The sequence below is a fragment of the Pan troglodytes genome, chromosome 20, assembly GCF_028858775.2.
Source record: "Pan troglodytes isolate AG18354 chromosome 20, NHGRI_mPanTro3-v2.0_pri, whole genome shotgun sequence".
NCBI lineage: Eukaryota > Metazoa > Chordata > Mammalia > Primates > Hominidae > Pan > Pan troglodytes.
In genome coordinates this window covers 14853924-14880126 of record NC_072418.2, presented here as the reverse complement: position 1 = coordinate 14880126, position 26203 = coordinate 14853924, and the positions used below count along the sequence as shown (strand labels likewise).

At 45.9% G+C, this 26203-nt stretch overlaps 1 protein-coding gene across 2 annotated transcripts in view; it reads right to left on the bottom strand.

Annotated features, from left to right (window-relative positions):
* Window positions 1-24103, bottom strand: part of ZNF136 (zinc finger protein 136) — a 31024-nt gene extending 6921 nt beyond the window's left edge. Inside the window, exons 1-3 of one of the 2 annotated variants that reach the window (XM_063801247.1) lie at window positions 23658-24103; window positions 20989-21108; window positions 20564-20826 (exon numbers count right to left, since the gene is read on the bottom strand). In XM_063801247.1, the coding sequence (XP_063657317.1) occupies window positions 20564-20566 (3 nt within the window). In that variant the 5' untranslated portion in view covers window positions 20567-20826; window positions 20989-21108; window positions 23658-24103. Of the gene's footprint in view, window positions 1-20563; window positions 20827-20988; window positions 21109-23657 lie in introns of those variants that run through there. The other variant, XM_016935146.4, reaches the window with a different exon arrangement.
* Between the last annotated feature and the right edge of the window lie 2100 nt (window positions 24104-26203).

The following is a 26203-nucleotide window of genomic DNA, read 5'->3' as shown; positions in this document are numbered from 1 at the left end:
TACATTTTACATGATGAAGTAAGTAAACAAATCTTCTTAAGGTGACAAAATCAGGGAAGGCCACTCTGACCCGGAACACAGAGAAATCTGACTTAACTGCCCAGTCAGGTCATCCTATCACATGGGACATCCCCCCAACCCCCATCCTGTCACTAAAGTGCTGCTCACCGACCCTTCCCAGAGACAATGGACTGTGCCCCCACCCCCATGCCTAAGTGCATTTTGCTTTTCAAGTTCTTGCATAACCTGGCAGAGGTGGGTTTTCCTTGTCTTTTGGGATCATTTTTCTCCCTTCAAGTACTCTGAGAGAATCCAGAGGGCAAGAATCATTTTCTGTCTTTCCCCTCAATACTGCCATCCAATTAGCTGACCACTAACATGTCTCCAAAGAATGAAAACTGGGGCTAGAGAAAAACAAGCTGAGCGTCCCAAGAGGTGAGCTTTTCAGAGGAAGACTAAACCATGTCACTGCTTCTAGGTCCAAGGCATCCAGGGGCTCCCCTGAGGGGCCACATGAGCTGATACTCACTAGACCCTCCAAGAGACATGGAAGCTATGGGCTTCTTGGGGCAGCCCCAGTCAGTTCTGAACCCCAGGACCAGGAAAAGAGAGGACAGGCTGAGGGCAATCAACCCTGCAAAGTTTCCAAAGGGGAACCTCAATGCAAAGGCATTCTGATAAGGGTTTGCACTTAGAGAGGATAAAAGAGAGACACAAAGCTTTTTCACAATGGAGTTTCAGGTGGTTATTCTCTGCTTACCTCTCAGGCGAAAAGGTCACAAACATAAAAGAAATCTTTATAAAACTGTCATCCACTGCTTTCTGCAAAAATGATAAACTTAAAATATGACATCTTTCTCTAATGGAGAAGGAAGGACAAATAGTCAGCTGGGCGTGGTGACTCACACCTGTAATTCCAGCACTTTGGGAGGCCAAGGTGGGTAGATCACTTGAGGTCAGGAGTTCGAGACCAGCCTGGCCAACACGGTGAGACCCCATCTCTACTAAAAAACACAAAAAAATGGCCGGGCGCGGTGGCTCACACCTGTAATCCCAGTACTTTGGGAGGCAGAGACAGGCGGATTGCGAGGTCAGGAGATCGAAACCATCCTGGCTAATACGGTGAAACCCTGTCTCTACTAAAAATACAAAGAAATTAGCTGGGCGTAGTGGCGGGTGCCTGTAGTCCCAGCTACTCGGGAGGCTGAAGCAGGAGAATGGTGTGAACCCGGGAGGCGGAGCTTGCAGTGAGCCAAGATCACACCACTGCCCTCCAGCCTGGGCGACTCAGTGAGGCTCTGTCCCCCCCCCAAAAAAATTAGCTGGGCGTGGTGGCAGGTGCCTGTAATCCCACCTACTCAGGAGGCTGAGGCAGGAAAATCGCTTGAATCCAGGAGGCGGACGTTGCAGTGAGTGGAGATTGCGCCACTGCATTCCAGCCTCGGCGACAGAGTGAGACTCCACCAAAACAAAACAAAACAAAACAAAACAAATGCAAAAACAAAACAAATAGTTGATAACACTGTGCATCCGAGAACAGAAGTTGGTGTTGGGAACTGCAGAAATTATACCTACAATTTAGCAGTTTGCTGCCAGATCAAGGAGAGTTAGGCTGGGGGTGGATTTGATACCCTGCTTCCCACACATTTGAGCAACTCAGATGAAACAGAATCGGATGCTGATGGCGAGGAGGCCTGGGCCCCTCCAGCCATGTCGGACCCCAGGCCCCTGCACACTTGCCATTTCCCACACTCGCCATTTCCCATCTTCGGGGTCTCCTGGGTCCTCCCTCCGGCTACCACGGCCAGCACAGAGCACAGAGCCAGGGCAGTGGAGCCAGGAGCCAGAAGAAAGGTAATGCAGCCAGCTCAAGAAAAGAAAATTCACCACAAGATCGTACAGGGTGGGGTGAGGTTGGGGGCAGACAGGGCTCTGAGGCGTGCCTGATTGGACAATAAGTAGGATGCCATCCTGGCACCCCTAACTGGATATAACTTCAGGCTCCGCCCCTGTGGCTTAAGGGGCAGAACACTTAAGATGTTTCAACAGGGATCCAACATGGTTCTAGCACACACCGTATGCAGTGGTGTGCCTTCCTCCAGGTTCCAGATACCCATGTCCAAAGTCAGCATCACATATTACATGCATTAAAACTTTTAACCAATGCAAAAATGACAATAAGCCATACCTATATCTTTACGGGGAATCATTATTGTTAACCTCAAAAAGGCAGGACTGTCTATATTGCTATGCACTATCTACATCCACACTTAAGCAGTTCCTGAAATGGTGCTGAAGATGTATTAGAGGTGGAAATATAAATGACCGATGGTGACATTTCTTCACTCACTGATGTTGCCACCCTCCACAGAGAACATATACACACACCCTCAGCTTCCGTATTATCTCACACCATCATTTACTTTCCTTCAAAGTGCTTATTTCCTTCTTATAAACCAGTCTTACCATTTTTTCAACCCCTCTCCTTTCTCACAAAAATATAAGCACCAGGATTTCAAGAATTTATTCACTTTGTGTTCCCATATCAGAGCCTTCAGTGCCTGAATTAAGCCATCATTTGTGCTGAATTCTGGATGTTCTGAGTCTACAGTTCTGGCATATGAGGCATATTGAAAAATTAGCATCAAGAGCATATTATCTGAGCAAGAGAGGCTTGATTAGAATAGTGATCATGTCTCTGTCCCTTGCTAGGTTTATATTCTGACAACTTTCCTAGAGGCATTAGCCTAATTTGACTAATAAGGGAGACTTTTAAAAATTATCAGTAGTTGGCCGGGGGCGGTGGCTCACACCTGTAATCCCAGTACTTTGGGAGACCGAGGCAGGCAGATCACGAGGTCAGGAGATCAAGACCATCCTGGCTAACATGGTGAAACCCCGTCTCTACTAAAATTACAAAAAAATTAGCCGGGTGTGGTGGTGGGCACCTGTAGTCCCAGCTACTCGGGAGGCTGAGGCAGGAGAATGGTGTGAACCCGGGAGGTGGAGCTTGCAGTGAGCCAAGACTGCACCACTGCACTCCAGCCCGGGCAACAGAGCCAGACTCTGTCTCAAAAAAAAAAAAATTATCAATAGTTAGAATTTATATATTTCAACTGAGGTATCTTATGGGAAGCCATGTCTAATTCATCATAAGAAATATTTCAGTGTTTAGGTAATAAATTTAGCACCACTCCATCTTTTTTACTTCTGGGTAAGAACTATCACAATAACCAAGGCCAGAAATAACCTTGCTTCTTCATAGTATACAATCCAGAGAAGCTTCTTGCTTTGAATAGCAATCAATACACCTAAAGCAAGCACACGTCCTATAAGAAATTCTTTTGGGCTGGGTGTGGTGGCTCACGCCTGTAATCCCAGCACTTTGGGAGGCCGAGGCTGGCAGACCACCTGAGGTCAGGAGATCGAGACCACCCTGGCCAACATGGAGGAACCCCGTCTCTATAAAAAATACAAAAATTAACCAGGCATGGTGACCTGTGCCTGTAATCCCAGCTACTCAGGAGGGTGAGGCAGGAGAATAGCTTGAACCTGGAAGGCAGAGGTTGCAGTAAGCCCAGACTGTGCCACTTGCACTCCAGCCTGGGCGACAGAGTGAGACTCCGTCTCAAAAAAAAAAAGAAAAAAAAAAAAAGAAATTCTTTTGAGTGCTCTCCTATTGATACACCACACAGTCACGTATGGTTTACTATCATATTTATGATGACTTTTTTTTTATACCTTCTTTGACAGGAGCTATGGTCCTGATAATCTTTGGAAAAAGGTTAAAAGCTTGATTTAACTTTTGGTATCATAAGTGAATGAGAAATAATTCTTGTGATAAAAACTGTGACTACATGAGCATGAAAATGAAAATTTATGTGAAAAAAACACACCTAAAATTGTATGCACAGAATATTGATTCATAATTTTTCTTTTTTTTTTTCTTTCTTTCTTTTTTTTTTTTTTGTGAGACAGAGTCTCATTCTGCTGCCCAGGCTGGAGTGCAGTGGCATGATCTCGGCTCACTGCAAGCTCCGCCTCCCAGGTTCATGCCATTCTCCTGCCTCAGCCTCCCGAGTAGCAGGGACTATGGGTGCCCGCCACCACGCCCGGCTAATTTTTGCATTTTTAGTAGAGACAGGGTTACACCGTGTTAGCCAGGATGGTCTCGATCTCCTGACCTCATGATCCACCCACCTCGGCCTCCCAAAGTACTGGGATTACAGGCGTGAGCCACCACTCCCCGCCTGATTCACAATATTTAACAAATAACGCCACAAAATTATAAAGTTTATTATAAAGTTGATCTGATCCATGATTGCAATGGAATTTTTTATATAACTTAGCAGCAAATGAAAAAGACATTAACATTTGTTAGCATACATGCTGCTCGAAACCAGTTAGTAAACTATTTCTAAGAAACATGTCCAAAAATGTTGCTTGAGGAAATAATACATACTATGTTTGATCACATACAATCAAACCTAACTCAGGGATTCAGCTGTGAATAATAGGAAAGACCCACAATCTTCCTGATATGAGGAAGGTGCTTAATCTCACAAAAGAGTTCTGGGTGAAACCAGACACTGCAGAAAGAGTACATAAACAAGTTCCCATGTAGCTGTTTTTGACAGCACCATTGTGGATGTGGATGTCAAACTAAAAAGCTTTTTAGCACAGCAAAGGAAACAATTAACGGAGTGGAAAGGCAGGCAACACACGGAGTGGGAGAAAATACTTGCAAACCATATATCTGATAAGGTGTTAAAATCCAAAATATATAAAGAATTCAAACAGCTCAATAGCAAGAAAACAACCCAATTTAAAACTTTTATTATTTATTTATTTTTGAGATTGAGTCTCACTCTGACACCCACATTGGAGTGCAGTGGCGCAATCTTGGCTCACTGCAACCTCTGCCTCCCAGGCTCAAGCCATCCTCCCACCTCAGCTGGGAGTAGCTGGGACCACAGGTACATGCCACAATGCTCAGCTAATTTTTTGTATATTTGGTAGAGATGAGGTTTTGCCATGTTGCCTAGGCTGGTCTCAAACTGCCGAGATCTGGCAATCCACCTGCCTCAGACTCCCAAAGTGCTGAGATTATAGGCATGAGCCACTGGGCCTGGCCTCCAATTTTTTACATGGGCAAAGGATCTAAACAGACATTTCTGAAAAGAGCAAATATAAATGACAAAGACATTCATGAAAAAATGTTTAACATCTCAAATCATTAGGGAAATGCAAACTAAAACCTCAATGAGACATCACACCTGCGAGAATGACTGTTACCAAAAAGATTTTTCAAAAGTCTGGGTGCGGTGGTTCATGCCTGTAATCCCAGCATTTTGGGAGGCCAAGACAGGTGGATCACGAGGTCAGGAGTTCACGACCAGCCTAGCCAACATAGTGAAACCCCATCTCCACTAAAAACACAAAAATTAGCTGGGCATGGTGGCATGTGCCTGTAATCCCAGCTACTCAGGAGGCTGAGGCAGGAGAACTGCTTGAACTGGGACCCGGGAGGTAGAGGTTGTAGTGAGCCGAGATCGCACCACTGCACTTCAGCCTGGGCTACAGAGCGAGACTCCGTCTCAAAACAAAAACAAACAAACAAAAACTTCTATACTTAAGTGGGACGTAGCCCAGAAAAGCAACACTGTTTTCACATTTGAAAATCACAATATTAATAGAATCAGTATCAAAAACATTTGACAAGGGTCAATATCCTTTCAATACCTCTTCCACCATGAAGACATTCAGTAAACTGGAAATGGAAGGGAACTTCCTTAACCTGAAATAAGGTATCCATGAAAACCCCACTATAACATCATACTGATGGTGACACTGAATGTTTCCCCCTAAGATCAAATACAAGACAAGGATGTCTGTTTTCGACACAGCTATTTAACATGCTAAAAGATGCTACCAGGGCAATCAGGCAAGAAAATGAAATAAAAGCATTCCAGATTTTAAAGGGCATACAAACACAGCCTCTGTCTCCCCATCAGACATACAAAATCACTCACACTTTGTCACTGCACATATAGGTGGCCATACCCAGGTAGACACACAAACCCTCAGAGATAACACCTCAGAGACATAAACAGGTGCTTGCAGAGACAAACACAGCCCAGGCCTCTCCACTCCTCCCCAGCTTTCTCTCTCTCCTTAGGACTAAGCACCATCTGACACACTGCATATTCTACTTATATCTTGTTTCTTGTCTCCCACCCTGCTTCAGGCAGATAGGGTTATTTGTTCAGCTCTGTTTAATGCAGCACCCACTAGGAGATCTGTTACAAAAAAGGAGATTAACACTCATGGAAAGGCTGGGCGCAGTGGCTCACGTCTGTAATCCCAGCACTTTGGGAGGCTGAAGCAGGTGGATCACCTGAGGTCAGGAGTTTGAGACCAGCCTGGCCAACATGGTGAAACCCCATCTCTACTAAAAATACAAAAATTAGCTGGGTGTGGTGGCAAGCGCCTGTAATCCCAGCTATATGGGAGGCTGAAGCATGAGAATCGCTTGAATCAGGGAGGCAGAGGTTGCAGTGAGCCGAGATCCCGCCACTGCAGTCCCACCTGGGCAACAAGAGCGAAACTCCATCTCAAAAAAAAAAAGTACTCATTGAATCAGGAGATCATACACACACAGGGGTTTTACACAAACCTCATCATAGGCCCACATTCACTTGATTTTCAGAGTGAATTCTTTAAAACCCATCCCATGTGGCAGAGGGGTGTCTCTTAACCTCCAGACCAAAGGTAGGTTTATCCAAATGAGCTGAAAATTTAGGTCCAGGCAAACAATTGTACACAGATGTTTATAGCAGCGTTATTCATAATTTTCAAAATTTGGAAGCAACTGAGATGCCTTACAGTAGACAAATGGATACATAACAGCTACCTCCAGCCAATGGAGGTACTAAAAATAAATGAGCTAAAAGGTAGTGGAAGAACCTTAAATGCGTATTACTTTTTAAAAAAAATTTCATGATCACATGCCCGCAAATGCTTATTACTAAGTGGAAGAAACAACTTTGAAAAGACTACATACTGTATGATTCAAACTATGTAACATTGCAGAAAAGACATAATCATAGAACAGTACAAAAATCAGTGGCTGCCAGAAGTCAGGGGGAGAGGGATAAATAGGTGGATGAGAGGGTTTTTAGGACAATCAAACTACTCTGTATTACACCATAACAGAAATGTCACTGTATAGTTGTCAAAACTCACAGAATGTACAACTGCAAGAATAAATTCTAATGTAGGCTAGACTTTGGATGACAATAATGTCTCAAAATAGGTTCAATTGTAACAAATGTACAACTTTGGTGCAGAATGTTGATAGCTGGAGGGGGTTGTGACTGAGTGGGAATAGGGGGCATAAGGGAACTCTGTACTATGTGCGCAATTTTGCTGTGAACCTAAAACTACTCTAAAAAGTAAAGTATAAGGCCAGGTGCGGTGGCTCACACCTGTAATCCCAGCACTTTGGGAGGCTGAGGCAGGCAGATCACCTGAGGTCAGGAGTTTGAGACGAGCCTGGCCAACATGGCAAAACCCTGTCTCTACTAAAAATACAAAAATTAGCCAGGTGTGGTGATGCAGGCCTGTAATCCCAGCTACTCAGGAAGCTGAGGCAGGAGAATCATTTCAGCCCAGGAGGTGGAGGTTGCAGTGAGCCAAGATAGCATCACTGCACGCCAGCCTGGGTGACAAAGCAAGACTCTGTCCCCCCCCAAAAAAAAAAAAAAATCGAAAGAAAACAGAATCTCTCTCTCTGCCCTTCAACTGACCTCCTTTCACTTGCTCTTTTTTCTCTGCAAGGCAGACCATAGAAACCAAAAATACACTCTAATCTACTCTGCCTTTCTGTCTTGGAGCTAGTCAATATGGCGAAACACTGTCTCTATTAAAAATACAAAAAATTAGCTGGGCGTGGTGGCACACGCCTGTAGTCCCAGCTACTCGGGAGGCTGAGGCAGGAAAACAGCTTGAACCGGGAGGCAGAGGGTGCAGTGAGCTGAGATCACACCATTGTACTCCAGCCTGGGCAACAGAGCAAGATTCCGTCTCAAAAAAAAAAAAAAAGAAAAGAAAGCCATCCTGACTAACATGGTGAAACCCTGTCTCTGGTAAAAATACAAAAAATTAGCTGGGCGTGTTGGTGGGCGCCTGTAGTCCCAGCTACTCGGGAGGCTCAGGCAGGAGAATGGCGTGGACCTGGGAGGCAGAGCTTGCAGTGAGCCGAGATGGTGCCACTGCACTCCAGCCTGGGCAACAGAGCAAGACTCCGTCTCAAAAAAAAAAAGAAAGAAAGAAATTAATGCTTGTTGTTTCAGGCATCCAGTCTGTGGTTATTTATTACAGCAGGCAAAAATGACTAAGATAGGGAGGTTCTTTCTCTAACATACATCGAGGATTTGAAATCTGTAGTAATCAGGAGAGTATGGTATTACCAGAGAGACAGACAGACCAATGAAAAATAGCAAAATCTGAAATAAGGGCATCTATTTAAGGCCCAAGAACCTGTGACAGGGCAGGCATTGTCAGGCAGGGATAGAGATGACAGATACTTCGACACAGGGACAGGGACAAATGGTTATCTACAAGAGAATATTCAACCCTCTGCATATCATCTAAGTGAAAAAAACACACCTTGCTATTCCCCTCACACCACAACTATCAACACAAAAGGCTTCTGTGACCAACTGTGTGGGGATTTCTCCACATCAAGAAGCAAGTAATTGGCCAAACGTGGTGGCTCACGCCTGTAATCTCAGCACTTTGGGAGGCCGAGGTGGGCAGATCACCTGAGGCCAGGAGATTGAGACCAGCCTGACCAACATGGAGAAACCCCATCTCTACTAAAAATAAAAAAGTAGCCAGGTGTGGTAGTGCATGCCTGTAATCCCAGCTACTGGGGAGGCTGAGGCAGGAGAATCACCTGAACCCGAGAGGCACAGGTTGCAGTGAGCTGAGATGATGCCATTGCACTCCAGCCTGGGCAACAACAGTGAAACTCTGTCTCAAAAAGAAAAAAAAAAAGGCAAGTAATCAATTGTGCAGCATATAGCTGCTGGGTGCCTGCCAAACCGATTCGATTATGAAGCTATCTACCTGGGGACAGCAGCAGATGCCACAAGTTGAGGGCTCAGTCCTACGAGACTGACCCCACACATCCGACAGCAGTGGCAAGACCAGGCCTCTGGAACTTCTGACCAACAGGCTTCAAATTGAGGGTCCCATAACACCCTTTTTCGGCTCAATTAACTCGCCAACACAGCTCACAAAATTCGGGAAAACACGTTTACAAGTTTATTATAAAGGCTATTTTAAAGGCTACAAATAAACAGCCAGGTGGAGAAGCATAGGGCAAAGTCTACAAGGGTCCCAAGCACAGGAGCTTCCATTCCGATAGAGTTACAGTATGACTCGCTCCTGGCATGAGGATGAGTTCTTGATCACCTTCCTATAATACAAGCCTCCCTGAGTTCAGCTGTCCAGAAGCTCCCCATACCCTATCCTCTTGGGCCTTTTATACAGACATCATTCAATAGGAATGATAAAAGCATGGCGTTTTATACAGACGTCATTCAATAGGAATGATAAAAGTATGGAACACCCCGTAGAACTGCAATTGGACAAAAAGAGTATGGACTAATACTAATAGATTGAGTGGGAAAACCAATAAGGCCTGTCTGCTGACTCTTCTTAGCCTCTGTGTACATTCTTTCCTCCTGGGTAGAGGGTAGGATCCTTTCTGAAATGGGGGTCTTAAGACCTGCAAAGAGACAAGGTATGTCAGAAAATTTCTTTACGGCCAGCTCCAAGACAGAAAGGCAGGGGAAGATCAGAGTATATTTTGGCCTGTCCTGGGGAGAAATAAAGGCTATGAAAGGACTGTGGATGAAAGCATATATATATATATATATATATAACAATTATATATAAAAATCACAATCTCTCTATAAAATATTCAGTTAATTGCAGACTTGCCTGTTATCCTGAATTCATATAATTTTATGTTACTTCAGTATGCAATTTATTAGGTTGGTGCAAAAGTAACTGGGGTTTTTGTCATTACTTTTTTTTTTTTTCTTTTTGAGATAGAGTCTCACTCTGTTGCCCAGGCTGGGGTACAGTGCTGCCATCTTGGCTCATTGCAAACTCCACCTCCTGTGTTCAAGTGATTCTCCTGCCTTAGCCTCCTGAATAGTTGGGATTACAGGCATGTGCCCCCACACCCAGCTAATTTTTGTATTTTTTAGTAGAGACGGGGTTTCGCCATGTTGGCCAGGGTGGTCTCCAGTTCCTGACCCGAAATGATCCACCTGCCTCAGCCTCCCAAAGTGCTGGGATTACAGGTGTGAGCCACCGCGCCCAGGCATTTGTCATTCCTTTTAATATAGGCTTAACTTTCTCATACCAGAAGCAGGGCTCAATCACCCTTGGCACCATTTGTAGTTCTCTGCTTCCTCCCAGTTCCTCCAGGTGGTTGATCCACTCATCTGCCTTACAGATCACCTCCGTAAGGAACACCTAGATATAATTTACTTGACTCTCCTACTGACACCCACACTCCTATGGACTGAATAGACACGCTGTAGTGACCACCTGGCAGTCACAGCGTGACTCCATATAACTCGTGCTTCCTTCTTCTAAACACACCAACTAAAACCTCCTGAAGAGAAATTGGGTTAGGTAACACCTTGGACCCCAATAAAGGATTTGGCCCACAATTCCCTCTCTTTCCCTTGCTCCCCACTGACAGGCTGAGGGTATGCGTCACAAATAGTTCCACCTACCTGCTGGCCTACAAGACATGCTACTCTCCTCTCTCTGGGAAATTTTTTGTTTTTTTTTTTGAGATGGAGTCTGGCTCTGTCGCCAGGCTGGAGTGCAGTGACGCAATCTTGGCTCACTGCAACCTCCGACTCCCTGGTTAAAGTGATTCTCTGGCCTCAGCCTCCCGAGTAGCAGGGATTACAGGCACGCACCATCACACCCAGCTCATTTTTGTATTTTTAGTAGAGACGGGGTTTCGCCATGTTGGCCAGGATGGTCTCGATCTCCTGACCTCGTGATCCGCCTGCCTCAGCCTCCCACAGTACTGGGATTACAGGCGTGAGCCACCACACCCGGCCTCTGGGATTTATAAGTAATAAACTCCTTCTGTTATTTCCTGTGTTTGTTGAATTGTCTCCTCTGAGTCTCACCTAATTGCCTAACTGACACACCTGACTACTATTTGAACCTAACTACTAACATAATCGGGGCTCTCTTGGTAGGAACAGAGTGGTAGTGTTTATTAGCCACTAACAGATACCGGATTAGTGGCTACTCTAGTCTAGGATTAAACTGACAATGGTCAGACAAGATCTACAAGGTGCCTGCTTGTACAGAGCAAGTATAAACAAGTGTGCTGTGAGAGGGACACCTGGTCATGGGTATAACATCTAGGCATCAGGCCCTCCAACAGAATGAAGAAATATCCCTTGAAAGGCCCATTGTAAATATCCTCCAAGAAATCCCCCAGAGCCACACCAGGACAGGGATAAAGTTTTAGCCAGTCTCCAGCTATAAACAAGATCAAATTAGAAAAACACAAACCTCTTAAAAACAAAAGCAGCCAGGCACAGAGGCTCACGTCTGTAATCCCAGCATGTTGGGAGGCCAAGGCAAGTAGATCACTTGAGGTCAGGAACCCTGTCTCTACTAAAAATACAAAAATTAGCCGGGCATGGTGGCTCACACCTGCGATCCCAGCTACTCGGAAGGCTGAAGCACTGGAAACACCTGACACCAGGAGGCGAAGGCTGCAATGAGCCAACATCATGCCACTGCACTCCAGCCTGGGTGGCAGAGCGAGACTCTGTCTCTAAAAAAAAAAAAAAAGAGAGAGAGAGAAAATAAAAAATTTAAAAATTTTAAAAAGTAGCAAACTTTCATAAGTTACAATTTTTTTTCCAACTTGACAGTAGGGAGAGTGTTCTTTATTTAACCTGGGAGCACAGATTCAAGTTGCCCTAAATATACACTCCCTAGAGTGTTCTCTTACAAGAAAATTAAGTAGGCCTGAAAGGAAGAGCCAAAGTCAACTCAATTAAAATCAAGAAGAGTACCCTTCCCCACCCTTGATGATGGTGCATGCAGAAGGCGGCCAAAAAAGCCAACAAACAAAAAAATTTAAAAGAGTCCATCAAAATGTAGAATGGAGTGAAAAGATAAATCACTCCCTGGAACAAAATATTAGCAATCCCTATAAATGAAAAAGAATTAGCCTACAGAGTAAGTTAAAAAAAGAAAAAAGGGAAGAAATGAAGCAATAAATATACAAATGACTTTAATGTGACAAGATGACTGAAAACTATTTTACAGAAAATGAAAGGCCACACAGAAAAAATGCTCAATCCTAGTGTAAAAAGCAACATGTAATCACACAGAGAAAAATAAAGAGAACTACTTATAAGGAGTAAATACACATGCATACATGGTCAGATGGTTAATCCATATATTCCATTGGCATTCCCAAGTCAATCTGAATTTATCTATAAGCTACATCCCAGGGATTTTTTTTTCCAATGTATAAAAAACTTACAAAGCAGCCAGGTGCGGTGGCACACATCTGTAATCCCAGCACTTTGGGAGGCCGAGGCAGGCAGATCACGAGGTCAAGAGATCAAGACCATCCTGGCCAACATGGTGAAACCCCATCTCTACTAAAAATAAAAAAAATTAGCTGGGTGGGGCCTGGCGCAGTGGCTCATGCCTGTAATCCCAGCACTTTGGGAGGCCAAGGTAAGCAGATCACCTGAGGTCAGGAGTTCAAGACCAGCCTGACCAACATGGAGAAACCCCGTCTCTATTAAAAAAACAAAATTAGCCGGGCGTGGTGGTGCATGCCTATAATCCCAGCTACTCTGGAGGCTGAGGCAGGAGAATCACTTGAACCTGGGAAGCAGAGGTTGCAGTGAGCTGAGATTTTGCCATTGCACTCCAGACTGGGCAACAAGAGTGCAACTCCGTCTCAAAAAAAAAAAAAAAAAAAAATTAGCTGGGTGTGGTGGCATGCGACTGTAATCCCAGCTACTTGGGAGGCTGAGGCAAGAGAATCACTTGAACCCAGGAGGCAGAGGTTGCAGTGAGCTAAGGTCGCGCCACTGCACTCCAGCCTGGCCTGGCGACAGAGCGAGACTCCGTCTCGAAAAAGAAAAAAAATTTATGAAGCATGGCTGGGCACAGTGGCTCATGCCTATAATCCCAGTGCTGAGCCCAAGGGTTCGAGATTAGCCTGGGCAACATGGCAAGACCCCATCTCTATAAAAAAATACAACCATTAATCAGGCATGTGGCACACGCCTGTAGTCCCAGCTACTTGGGAGGGTGAGATGGAAGGATTGCTTGAGCCTGGGAGGCCAAGGTTGCAGTGAGCTGTGATTGCGCCACTGCACTTCAGTCTGGGCAACAGAAGACCTGCCTCAAAAAAAAAAAAAGTTTATGAAGCATTAGCACTTGGAGACAAAAACAACAATTACATTGGCAACAGATAAAATACTAACCACTCAAATCAAGCAGTGGAATGGTTAGTAACCTGGGTGACCCACAGCCTCAGACAGCAGCATGTGTGCAACGGACTAAGGCAAAGAAACCACAAAAGGCCGGGCGCGGTGGCTCACGCCTGTAATCCCAGCACTTTGGGAGGCCAAGGTGGGCGGATCACAAGGTCAGGAGATCGAGACCACCCTGGCTAACACAGTGAAACCCCGTCTCTACTAAAAATACAAAAAATTAGCCGGGCGTGGTGGCAGGCGCCTGTAGTCCCAGCTACTTGGGAGGCTGAGGCAGGAGAATGGCGTCAACCCGGGAGGCAGAGCTTGCAGTGAGCCGAGATTACGCCACTGCACTCCAGCCTGGGGGACAGAGAGAGACTCTGTCTCAAAAAAAATAAAAATAAAAATAAAAATAAAAATACAAAAAAATTAGCCGGGTGTGGTGGCGGGCGCCTGTAAGTCCCAGCTACTCGGTAGGCTGAGGCAGGAGAATCGCATGAACCCGGGAGGCTGGGCTTGCAGTGAGCCAAGATCGCTCCATTGCACTCTAGCCTGGGCAACAGAGCGAGACTCCGTCTCAAAAAAAAAAAAAAAAATTCAGAATCAGTACTGTGGTCACCTCTGGGTACAGAGAAGGAGGATGAAATTAGGGAGACATGCCAGAAATGCCCAAGGCTTATTTGTTTACCTTTACCCACATTCAAAAGTTTACTACACTCTCACTGTGGAGATGTAGCTCAGAGTGGCTTCTCCTAGGCAATGAGTGAGGAATATTTGAGTAATTAGAAAATATAATCCTCAGAGCACTACTCACCCTACTGTCCCCTCCTCAGTGTGGAAATGCTCCCTCCTCCAGGGTCTTAATTCTCACCAGCAACCACTCACCAAGTCGATGTAAGGTTCTGACCTGTGATGTCATTTTTTCTGACAACAAATATGTGGAGACTGCTCAGTATCAACTAACTTTCCAACACCAGCTGGGGATCCAGTAATTCAATTCTGACATCACCTGGCATTAGCCCAGACCCCACAAGTCCAGGGCCCACCCCAGGACACAGCCCCCACTGCAGATGCCAGTCCCGGCCCTGATGTGCTGGGAGGGTGGTACAGCAGGGGGGAGTGGAGGCACCCTTAATTCTAACCAACTGCATATAAATCCAACAAACGCTCCTCACTTTCAATAATTTGCTAGTACTACTAACAGAACTCAGAAAAACACAAGTTTGCCAGTTTGTTTTAAAGAATGACCCCTATAATCCCAGCACTTTGGGAGGCCAAGGCAGGTGGATCACCTGAGGTCAGGAGTTCGAGACCAGCGTGGCCAACATGGTAAAACCCCATCTCTACTATAAATACAAAAAAATTAGCCGGGCCTGGTGGCAGGCACTTGTGATTCTAGCTACTTGGGCGGCTGAGGCAGGAGAATCGCTTGAACCCGGGAGGTGGAGGTTGCAGGAAGCCGAGATCCTGCCATTGCATTCCAGCCTGGGCAACAAGAGTGAAACTCCATCTCAAAAAAAAAAAAAAAAATTGGATGACCCAAGAACAGCCAAATGAAAAAGATATATATGACCAGGGAAGTGGGGGTCCCCTGGAAGGCCCCAGCCCTCTACTTTAACTGTCCTCTGGGAGGAGTCACACAAGGGCCAATATTCACTAGACCCTCCAGGGAAGGGAGTATAGGACCCCCTTCCCTACAGGACTTGAGTACCACCCTCCTAGAACATCACTGTGTTCACCAACCAGGAAGCTCTCCGAATGTCTTCATTCCAGAATTTTTACATTAACAGAACTCAATATCCAGCCTCTCCCCCTTTACTGTGGTCAAAAATGGGGCTTGTCGGGGGCGTGGTGGCTCATGCCTGTAATCCCAGCACTTTGGGAGGCTGAGGTAGGCAGATCACCTGAGGTCAGGAATTGGAGACCAGCCTGGCTAATATGGTGAAACCCCGTTTCTACTAAAAATATAAAAAATTAGCCAGGCGTGGTGGTGCGCGCCTATAATCCCAGCTACTTGGGAGGCTGAGGCGGGAGAATCGCTTGAACCCAGGAGGCAGAGATCAGAGTGAGCCGAGATCGCGCCACTGCACTCCAGCTTGGGCAATGAGAGCAAAACTCTGTCTCACAAAAAAAAAAAAAAAAAAGAAAGAAAGAAAAAGAAAAGAAAAAAAAAAGGGCATTTGTAGTCAGTATCTGGCTTTGTTATTTTTTTAAAAAAGGCCGTGAAGTAATGGAAAAGGTATCTTTGCATGAGTCTGCTTCTGCAAAACAGAAAGAACTGAGTGGTTAACGAGGCAGTGATTTCTATGACCATATCTATTTAACTGGATTATAGGGCTTGAGTAAAACTCAACATTATTAGCAGTTTGGCTTTGCTTTCACAGAATTAGTTTAATTGTAGAATAAATTGTACAAATTGGGAAAGTCTCTGAGGGGCAGACTTAGATGCTTTTGCCTTTTGTAGAAAGGTTTTAGGTAGAGACGGGGTGTGGTGGCAGGCACCTGTATTTTTTTTAGTAGAGACGGGGTTTCTCCATGTTGGTCAGGCTGGTCTTGAACTCCTGACCTCAGGTGATCCGCCTGTCTTGGCCTCCCAAAGTGCTGGGATTTCAGGCGTGAGCCACCGCACCCGGTCTTATCTTTTCTTTTTTTTGAGACAAAGTCTGGCAATGTTGCCCAGGCTGGTCTCAAACTGCTGAGCTCAAGCTATCCTCTGGCCTCAGCCTCCCAAAGTGATGGGCTTACAAGCGTGAGCCATGGCATCAGGTCTACAAATGCCCATTCTTTGCTTCATAAAACATTAGCTGAACAGTTTTGTCTTCACTGATCATTGGGAACAAAACATTTGTTAACCAAACATTCCTTAAATTTGTGTCTCTGACACAGACCATCAAAGATTTGGCTTCATGACTCTTCAATGTACTAGAATGAGATTCTGCTTCTTAGGTGAAAAGCCACAGAACCTACACATATCATGTAGATAATTACTCCAAAATATAGAGAACTACAGATGCAAGCCCTTGACTTGTAAATTTCCTCCAGGCCCTTAACTTTGACCCACTCTCAGCCTGAACAAATAGGCAACACTTCCTAAGAACAGAATAACCTCAGAATAAAACATGCTCTGATCTAGGTCTGATTTTGCACCCTCCATCCTGCCTTCTTCCTCCTCATCTTCTTTCTAATCTGTTTGCCCCTTCCTATGAAAGAAAACACTTTTCTGCCTAAACTTTCAGATCTTTGCAGATCTTATATTTGATTGGTGCCTTCCTTTATGCAGTACTCCTTTGGATTGGCCTCAGTTTGGAGTCGCTGGCCTCAGGCCTCTGCACCCCAGTCAAGGCTACCCACTTCCCTTTACATACCTCATGTGGATATTTAAAGAAAATACCCATGTTTAATGACTCATGTTTGATGAATCCAGCAAAATCAATCTTAATGTTTATGGGAGGGAAGAAAATTAAGGCACATTTACATCATAGCTGAACAGAAAAAGCACAAGAATCTACTATTTTCAGACAAAGATGTCACTTAACTACTATTTCCATGATAACAAATCATTTAGTAAACAAAAATCCTATTAGAGGATTCCTAGTTGTTGCCAGGTCCTGTTCCCTAAGATTTAGAATTAATCTGCTAAGTTCCAATAACAGGAAACACAACAGTTATTCACCGTCACAAATTCTCCACCTTGCAAGAGAAATTGATGTTTTGGTGAATCTTTGTAATTCCCCAATTTATCTACTTTCTTGGGAAACCATATTCATTTTTCTGAAGCCATAATAGGAGAGTTGGTTCTCCCCACCCCCATTTCTTTTCCCTGATAATATTCTCAAGGTTAAGCCCTGGAATTCCATTTCAAGTCACCCAACAGAACACAGATCTGACAAACATACTACACATATACTACACATGATCTGGGAAAGAATAAAAGAAAATAAGAATTTGTTGTTAAGCAGTTTAAATTTTTCTTTCTTTCTTTTTTTTTTTTTGAGACGGAGTCTTGCTCTGTCACCCAGGCTGGAGCACAATAGCACGATCTCAACTCACTGCAACTTCCACCTCCTGGGTTCAAGTGATTCTCCTGCCTCAGCCTCCTAAGTATCTGGGATTATAGGCGCCCACCACCACACCTGGCTAATTTTTGTATTTTTAGCAGAGATGAGTTTTCACCAGGTTGGCCAGGCTGGTCTCAGACTCCTGACCTCAGGTGATCCACCTGCCTCAGCCTCCCAAAGTGCTGGGATTACAGGCGTGAGCCACCGCACCCAGCCAGCAGTTTAAATTTTATTGACCTTCCAGTTTCTTTTAAAAAGTTTAAGGTCACACCGCTAAGTCTGACGTGCTACATACAGATGGTGCAGAATATGAGTATGAAGAGATACACATTGGTCCATGTCCCAAAAGATTACAGAATCATCTCCATAAATACACAAAGAATTATTGTGAAGACACAAGGGCACTGTCCAGGTTTTCTAAGACACTTTTCTAAGTGACTTGAGGCATAAAATCCACACCACTGTGAACATACACATTGTAGACTTTGTGTATCTACAGACCATCAAAGATTTGGCATCATGACTCTCAAATGTACTGGAATGAGATTCTGCTTCTTAGGTGAAAAGCCACAGCACCTACACATATCATGCAGATAATTACTCCAAAATATGGAGAAATACAGATACAAGCCCTTGAAAATAAGAATTTTTAAAATGTGGAATATAAGACTAATCTCTTTCCCCCTGAAATCTACCTCTTGGGAAATACATTATCTTCTCTATGAAGCTCTACTGATAAAATGCACTTTCAACTAAATGAAATACTCAAGCTGAACTTGTTGTTAAGGCAAGAATCCCAGGGAGAAGCAGTGCTGACCTGGAATACAGACATTCATCTGACTCCATTGTCAGCAGAGGTCATCTTATCTATCAGTTGGAACATCCCTCTACCCCCATAGTGCTCACTGAAATGCTCAGTGACCACCCACCCAAGAGACACCGCATTACGCGACACTGTGTACTCAAAGTGCATTTTGTTTTTCAGGTTATTCCACCACCTCGCTGAGATAGTTTTTCTCCCTTCACAAGGCTGAGAGAATACAAAGGACAGGAATCATTTCCGTCTTTTCCCTTGTCGACCTAAAAAGTAGAGGCTGAAACACAAAATATGACCCAAAGTGCCTGAAAAAGGGGGACAGGATGTGGGCTGATACAAAGTTGTTTGTCAGGAATTCTCACTGATTTACAGAAGTAACATTGATAAGCGCGTGGCTATGCACTGTTAAGCTATAGGGTGTGGGTTCCAGGGTCCCGTGTTGCATTAGTAAGTTGATTATACCTACTTGTGGCAATAGCAGTTTCAAAAGATGAATTCATAGCTTCAGGGAGTTAGAAGGTGATTGCTGTATCATTTGAATGTCTCTATGTGCCCGTTCATTTAAAAGGACCCACATTTATCAGACGAAAATTATTTTTTTGAGGCCGGGTACAGTTACGCCTGTAATCCCAGCACTCTGGGAGGCCAAGGCAGGCGGATCACGAGGTCAGGAGATCAAGACCATCCTGGCTAACACGGTGAAACTCCGTCTCTACTAAAAATACAAAAAATTAGCCGGGCGTGGTGGCATGCGCCTGTAGTCCCAGGTACTGGGGAGGCTGAGGCAGGAGAATCGCTTGAATCCGGGAGGCAGAGGTTGCAGTGAGCCGACATCACGCCACTGCACTCCAGCCTGGGCGACAGAGAGACTCCGTCTCAAAAAAAAAAAAGTTATCTGGGAGTGGTGACGCAAAACTGTGGTCCCAGCTACAGGGGAGGCTGAGGCAGGAGAATCTCTTGAACCCAGAAGATGGAGGTTGCAGTGAGCCGAGATCACGTCACTGCACTCCAGCCTAGGCGACAGAGCGAGACTCTTTCAAAACACACAAAAAATTTTCTTTTCTCAATCCTCAATACCAGCATCTGATTGGCTGACCACCAGTGTGTCTCCAAAGGATGGAAACTGGGGTTGGGGGAGGAAAAGCTGAGTGCCCCCAGAGGTTGGCTATTTAGAAGCAGGGTATGCTAGATTTATCCTAGTCCCAGGGCATTCTCCCAGCCTTCTATTTCAACTGTCCTCTGGGAAGACTCACCCAAGACCCAATATTCACTAGATCCTCCAAGAGACTTGGCAGCTGTGGGCAGCTTGAGTCAGCCCCAGACAGTTTTGAAACCCAGAACCAGGAAAAAATAAATAGGAGGGGGCGCTGAAGGCATATCACCCTGTAAAGATTCCAAAGGGGAACCTCAACTCAAAGACATTCTGATGAGGTATCTGTGCATAGAGAAGATAAAAGGACAAACACAAAGGTTTTTTACAGCGGAGTGTCAAGGCTATGAACACAAAACAAACCTTGATGAAAGAGTAATCCATTGCTTTGTTGAAAAATAAACAATGAAAGCACAATATTTGAAATGTAGAATATAGGAGAAACGGTTGCTAATGTCGTGAATGGAAGGGGAGAGGTTGGCGTTTGGAAAAGCGAAAAGAGAACAGGAAATTTGGGGATTTACTGCAAGCCCTGGAAACAGCAGGCTGGGGGACAGAGTGAGGATTTGGGACCCTGCATCTCATACACTTAGAAAACTCAGGGAAAAACGGGTGTCCTCTGTGGAGAGAAAAGGAACTGGGAACCTCATACACCACAGCTCCTTCCACGCACAAGTCAGGATTTCCCCCACCCCATGACCCTCGCGTGGGCCCCGCACAATCTGAAGAGACTTGGGTCTTCGGGGCCGGGGCCGCAATCGCGGCACAGGGCGGGACGAGGACGCCCGGGATCCCGGCTGCCGGCCCAGCCCCACCCTGAGGCCGAGGGCACCAAGGGCTGAGCTGCGCCAGAGGGACTCGGTACGCAGACCCAGAGTCGCCCACGGGAAGGCCCGGGCCCCGCCACAGCCAGTTCCGGTCGTCCAACCAGCCCCTCCTCCCTGTCTCGGGACGCAGGGCCCGACACACTCACCATTTCCTGACTCCCGGGTGTCCCAGCTTCCTCCCTCCGGATCCCAAGGCAGGTACGGGAAACCGCGCCACAGAGACTCCAGGCGAGCCACTCTGGGCCTCTGGGACTAGCGAAGCGAAACCAAGTACGGCAGACGCGAGAAATGAAAATCCCGCGAGAAGGTTGAACGTCTGCAGCTGCGTCCCCGACGGCGCGCCTGATTGGACCGATCGCAGAGCTCCTCCCCGGCGCCCCTGATTGGGTACAGCTTCGGGCTCTGCCCCCTGCATCTTGACAGATGTGAATGACAGGAGATGTGAAGCACAGATGAGTGAAGCGGGAATGAGGGGTCTTGGCCCCAGCCCTCAAACGCAGGGTGGACTTCTTCCCCTCGTCCCCTTCACTGTACTTGGTCTGCGGGGGATGGGGAGATGGGAGATACTTGCATTTTAGCAGAACTTAATCCGGGTTTACCAAAGGAGATACTTCCTGTACTCAGTGGGTCATTTCTTCATCTACCTCTTGCATGAGAAGTCACAGGTGTGCGCAGGGAGTTCCAGGCAGGACTGGAACAGAAGAAAGGGCGTGATATTCCCAGGGATCGGAAATTTGGGATGAGGATATGGGAAGCGTGCCCAAGGCTTTCTCATACCATACCTCTTTATATCTCTCTCTTTTATTTTTTACTTTATTTACTTATTTATTACTTTATTTACTTATTTATTACTTTATTTATTTATTTGAGACAGGGTCTAGCTCTGCCACCCAGGTTAGAGTGCAATGGCATGATCATAGCTCACTGCAGCCTCCATCTCCTGGGTTCAAGCGAACCTTCCGCTTCAGTCCCCTGAGTAGTAGCGACTACAGGTACATGCCACCAAGCCCGGCAAATTCTTTAATTTTTTGTAGAGACAGGATTTCGTTTGTTGTCCAGGCTGGTCTTGAACTCCCTGGACAAGTGAACCTCCCACTTTCGCCTCCCAAATCAATCTACTCATTTTCACCCAAGAAAATAAAAAACTGCCAACAAGTGAATAAAATTATTAAATGCATGGAAAAACAAGTTCTATTTCCGTAATCTGTAAAGAAATCAAAAGGGAAGTAAAGCGAAAATTTGAACTAGCTCAGATAAGCAGGGCACTTCAGAACATTTAAAAAGGAAAAGATGAATTCAGAAGGTAGAACATATTCCCAAGCTTAAGAGTCAGTGACTGCTGAAGTGGAGCCACAGAGTATATTAGACCCTGGTGATGAGGCAGGAAACCTAAGGATTTAACTCTGGGAGCTCAACATGCCCTCCTGTCACAGCATCACAATGTGGGAACGCTCCCTCCTTCAATACCTTAATAATTTACACCAGCAGAAAACTCTCACCTGTGGTCAATTTAAGCCCCTTGAAATTCCAACCTCTCTAGCTCATAAACCATTTCTCTGGAACGCTACCTAAATGAGTCTCTAAATATGATCTTTACATATTTTCTTCATATATACAAATTACAGCCTGACTGCAGCAACTCTATACATAGAAAAATCAAGGCCGGGCACAGTGGTTCATGCCTGTAATCCCCAACACTTTGAGAGGCCGAGGCGGGCGGATCACTTGAGGTCAGGAGTTCAAAACCAGCCTGGCCAAGATGGCGAAACCCCGTCTCTACTAAAATTACAAAAATTAGCCGGGCGCCTATAACCCCAGCTTCTGGGGAGGCTGAGGCACAAGAATCGCTTGAACCCGGGAGGTAGAGGTTCCAGTGAGCCGAGATCGCGCCACCGCACTCCAGCCTGGGTGACATAGCAAGACTCCGTCTCAAAAAAAAAAAAAAAAAAAAAAAGTTTTCCGGAAAACTACCTTGGGAAACTAGAGGTACAACCTCAGAAAGGAGAGAAACCCGCACGTGCATTTGCCTGTGAAGTTCCTGCTTTCCAGGGCTCTGCAGCTTCTCAGAATCCACACTCCTGGAGCTGGAGCTGTTCGGAGCAGCTGGAGGCTACCTACAGGGGAAGGCAGGCTGCCCAGGAAGCAATCGGGGGAGCTCCCTTTCCCTCCCTTTGCAGGCTCCAGATTAGTCTCAGTGTGGATCACCGGCCTCAGGCTATGCTGCCCCCTGCAAGTTTTCCACCTGCTTTTCACCCACATTGTTCAGTTCCACGAGGCAAACACCCTCAATCCCAGTGTTCGAAAGAGAATCCAGCAGAGTCCCTGCTTTCCTCCTGTGTTTACCATAAAGTAGAAGAGAAAAATTTCAAGACAGTTTTAAGTGGATTTTAAAACTGGCAAATAATTATTCCTTTGATAAAATGAAGAAGCCAGCAAACTATTATTTCGACATTAACAAACTGTTATATAAAACCACTAATGAAGGTCGGGCGCGGTGGCTCACGCCTGTAATCTCAGCACTTTGGGAGGGCGAGGCGGGCGGATCACCTAAGGTTAGGAGTTCGAGACCAGCCTGACCAACATGGAGAAACCTCGTCTCTAAAAGTACAAAATTAGCCAGGCGTGGTGGCGCATGCCTGTAATCCCAGCTACTCAGGAGGCTGAGGCAGGAGAATCGCTTGAACCTGGGAGGCGGAAGTTGCCGTGAGCTGAGATCACACCATTGCACTCCAGCCTGGGCAACAAGAGCAACACGGTGAAACTCTGTCTCTACTAAAATACAAAAAATTAGCTGGGCGTGGCAGTGTGCGCCTGTAGTCCCAGCTACTCGGGAGGCTGAGACAGGAGAATTGCTTGAACCCCGGAGGCAGAGGTTGCAGTGAGTTGAGATCGCGCCACTGCACTCCAGCCTGGGCGACAGAGCGAGACTCCGTCTCCAAAAAAAAAAAAAAAAAAAAAAAAAAAAAAAAAAAAAAAAACTAATGAAATATGAACTCTCTTCTGCTTCAGCAGCTCCCTGACCTTCACAGTTGATGGTTGTCACCAGGTGCTCTGTGTCAGGAGATGTACATGTGCAGTTTAGCCATTGAAAATTCTCTCTTAAATCGGGCGCGGTGGCTGCGCTAGGGGGACTCCAGTCCACCGGTCCCGAAGTCGCCCCAGACAGGCCTGGGTCCTGTCACAGCAGGTTCCTGTCCAGCACCTTGCTCCACAGTCTCGGGACATCCCCCCAGCACTCACCATTTCCTGGCTTCTGAGGTGTCTATGGTTCTCCTTACGTCTTTCGTGTTCATTGCAAGTCACAGCTGGAAAGAAGCTGCAGCGAAGCCACCTCTGGTGCTTCTCAGAGCAGCATAGACCTGACACCCACTGTGGGCGGGTGAAAGGAACGCCCCGCAGTTTTGTGGAGCTTTGCGGCCTCCTCCCAGAGCCGCGCCTGATTGGACAATTTGCACAGCCACACACCCCCGCCCCTCCTGATTGGACAGTGCCACGGGCCCCGCCTTCTGGGAGGCGGAGTGAGAGGAGAATTTAACACCTGGCTGAGTGGAGCTTGAATGAAAGGTTCTAGGCCTGACATGTGGCTCACACCTCTACAATCCCAGGACTTGGGGAGGGCTGGAAAGGAGAACTGCTTGAGGCCAGGAGTTCAAGACCAGCTTGAGCAACGTAGTGAGACCTCATCTCTAAAAAAAAAAAGAAAAAAAAAAATTAGCCCAGCCTGGTGGCCCTGCAACTATAGTCCCAGCTACTTAGGAGGCTGAGTAAAGAGGATTGCTTGAACCTTGAAGGTAGAGGCTGCAGTTAGCTATGATCAGCGCACTGCACTCCAGCCTAGGTGACAGAGTAACACCCTGTCTCGAAAAAAAAAAAAAAAGAAAGAAAAGAAAAGAAAAATATAGATTCTAGCCACAGCTGGATTTCCTCCTTGCACTGCAGCCTGGCCCCCACCCTGGGGATACTGGTATTTCAGAACATGTTTCAGGCTTTCCAGAGCTGACACTGTTGTCTTCCTGTACTCAGTGGGCCCTTCTTTCAGGGGAGGTGGGGGTGGGGGGAGGGGGTTTGAGGTGGGGAGGTTGTCTGCCTTGAGGTCTAGTCAGGCCAACACTGGAAGAGGAGAGAGGCCTGATGTCGTCAGAGATTATAAATTTGGGATGAGGGATAGCCAAAGATTTTTCATACTTTATCTCTCAGTCTACTCATCTTCACTCAAGAAAACAACACGCCAACAACAGAATAAAACTAAGTGCATGGAAAAGCTGGAATTATATGGCAGCTATATATATATATACACATATATATACATATATGTATATATATAAGTGTATATATATATACATATATATACACATATATATACATATATATACATATATGTGTATATATAAGTGTGTGTGTGTGTATATATATATATATTTTTTTTTTTTTTTTGAAACGGAGTCTCGCTCTGTCGCCAGCTGGAGTTCAGTGGCACAATCTCAGTTCACTGCAACCTCCATCTTCCGGGTTCAAGCGATTCTCCTGCCTCGGCCTCCTGAGTAGCTGGGATTACAGGCGTGCGCCACCACGCCCGGCTAATTTTTGTATTTTTAGTAGAGACGGGGTTTCACCATGTTGGTCAGGCTGGTCTCGAACTCCTGACTTCGTGATCCGCCCGCCTCGGCCTCCCAAAGTGCTGGGATTACAGGCGTGAGCCACCGCGCCCAGCCGGCAGCAATATTTTATAAAAGAATCAAAAGAAAAGTAAAGCAAACATTTGAAGTAGTTCAGATAAGCAGCCTGCTTCATGCACAGTTCACAAGGAAAACCCTCCGTCAGAAGGTAAATGATATTTCCAAGCTTGGAAGCCAAACTGTGACTGCTGAAATGGAGCCCCCCAGGGCGGGTCAGTCCCAGATGATGAGGCAGAGAAAATTAAGGATTTATCTGGGAGTTTGAAATGCCCTTCTGTCCCCTCCTCAGTTTAGAAATTATTCTCTCCTTTAAGACCTTCATTTTCACCAACAGGAAGCTCTCGACTTGAGTCAGTTTAAGCTAAATTTACCGTTAAATTCATAAACCCTCAGGGCGCGGTGGCTCACGCCTGTAATCCCAGCACTTTGGGAAGCCGAGGCGGACGGATCACGAGGTCAGGAGATCGAGACAATCCTGGCTAACACGGTGAAACCCCGTCTCTACTAAAAATACAAAAAATTAGCCGGGCGTGGTGGCAGGCGCTTGTAGTCCCAGCTACTTGGGAGGTTGAGGCAGGAGAATGGCATGAATCCGGGCGGGAGGCGGAGCTTGCAGTGAGCCGAGATTGCGCCACTGCACTCCAGCCCGGACGACAGAGCGAGACTCCGTCTCAAAAAAAAATAATAATAAATAAAATAAAATAAAACAATAAATAAAAATTCATAAACCCTTTCTCCAGGAGGCATCCCAAATGGGTCTTGCTCTAATTCTGACCTTCACAGATTTTCTTTTTCTTTTTCTTTCTTTCTTTTTTTTTTTGAGACAGTCTAGCCCTGTCGCCCAGGCTGGAGTGCAGTGGCGCAATCTCGGCTCACTGCAAGCTCCGCCTCCCGGGTTCACGCCATTCTCCTGCCTCAGCCTCCCGAGTAGCTGGGACTATAGGCACCCACCACCACACCCGACTAATTTTTTGTATTTTTAGTAGAGACGGGGTTTCTCCGTGTTAGCCAGGATGGTCTTGATTTCCTGACCTCGTGATCCGCCCGCGTCGGCCTCCCAAAGTGCTGGGATTATAGGCGTGAGCCACCGCTCCCGCCGTAAAGATTTTT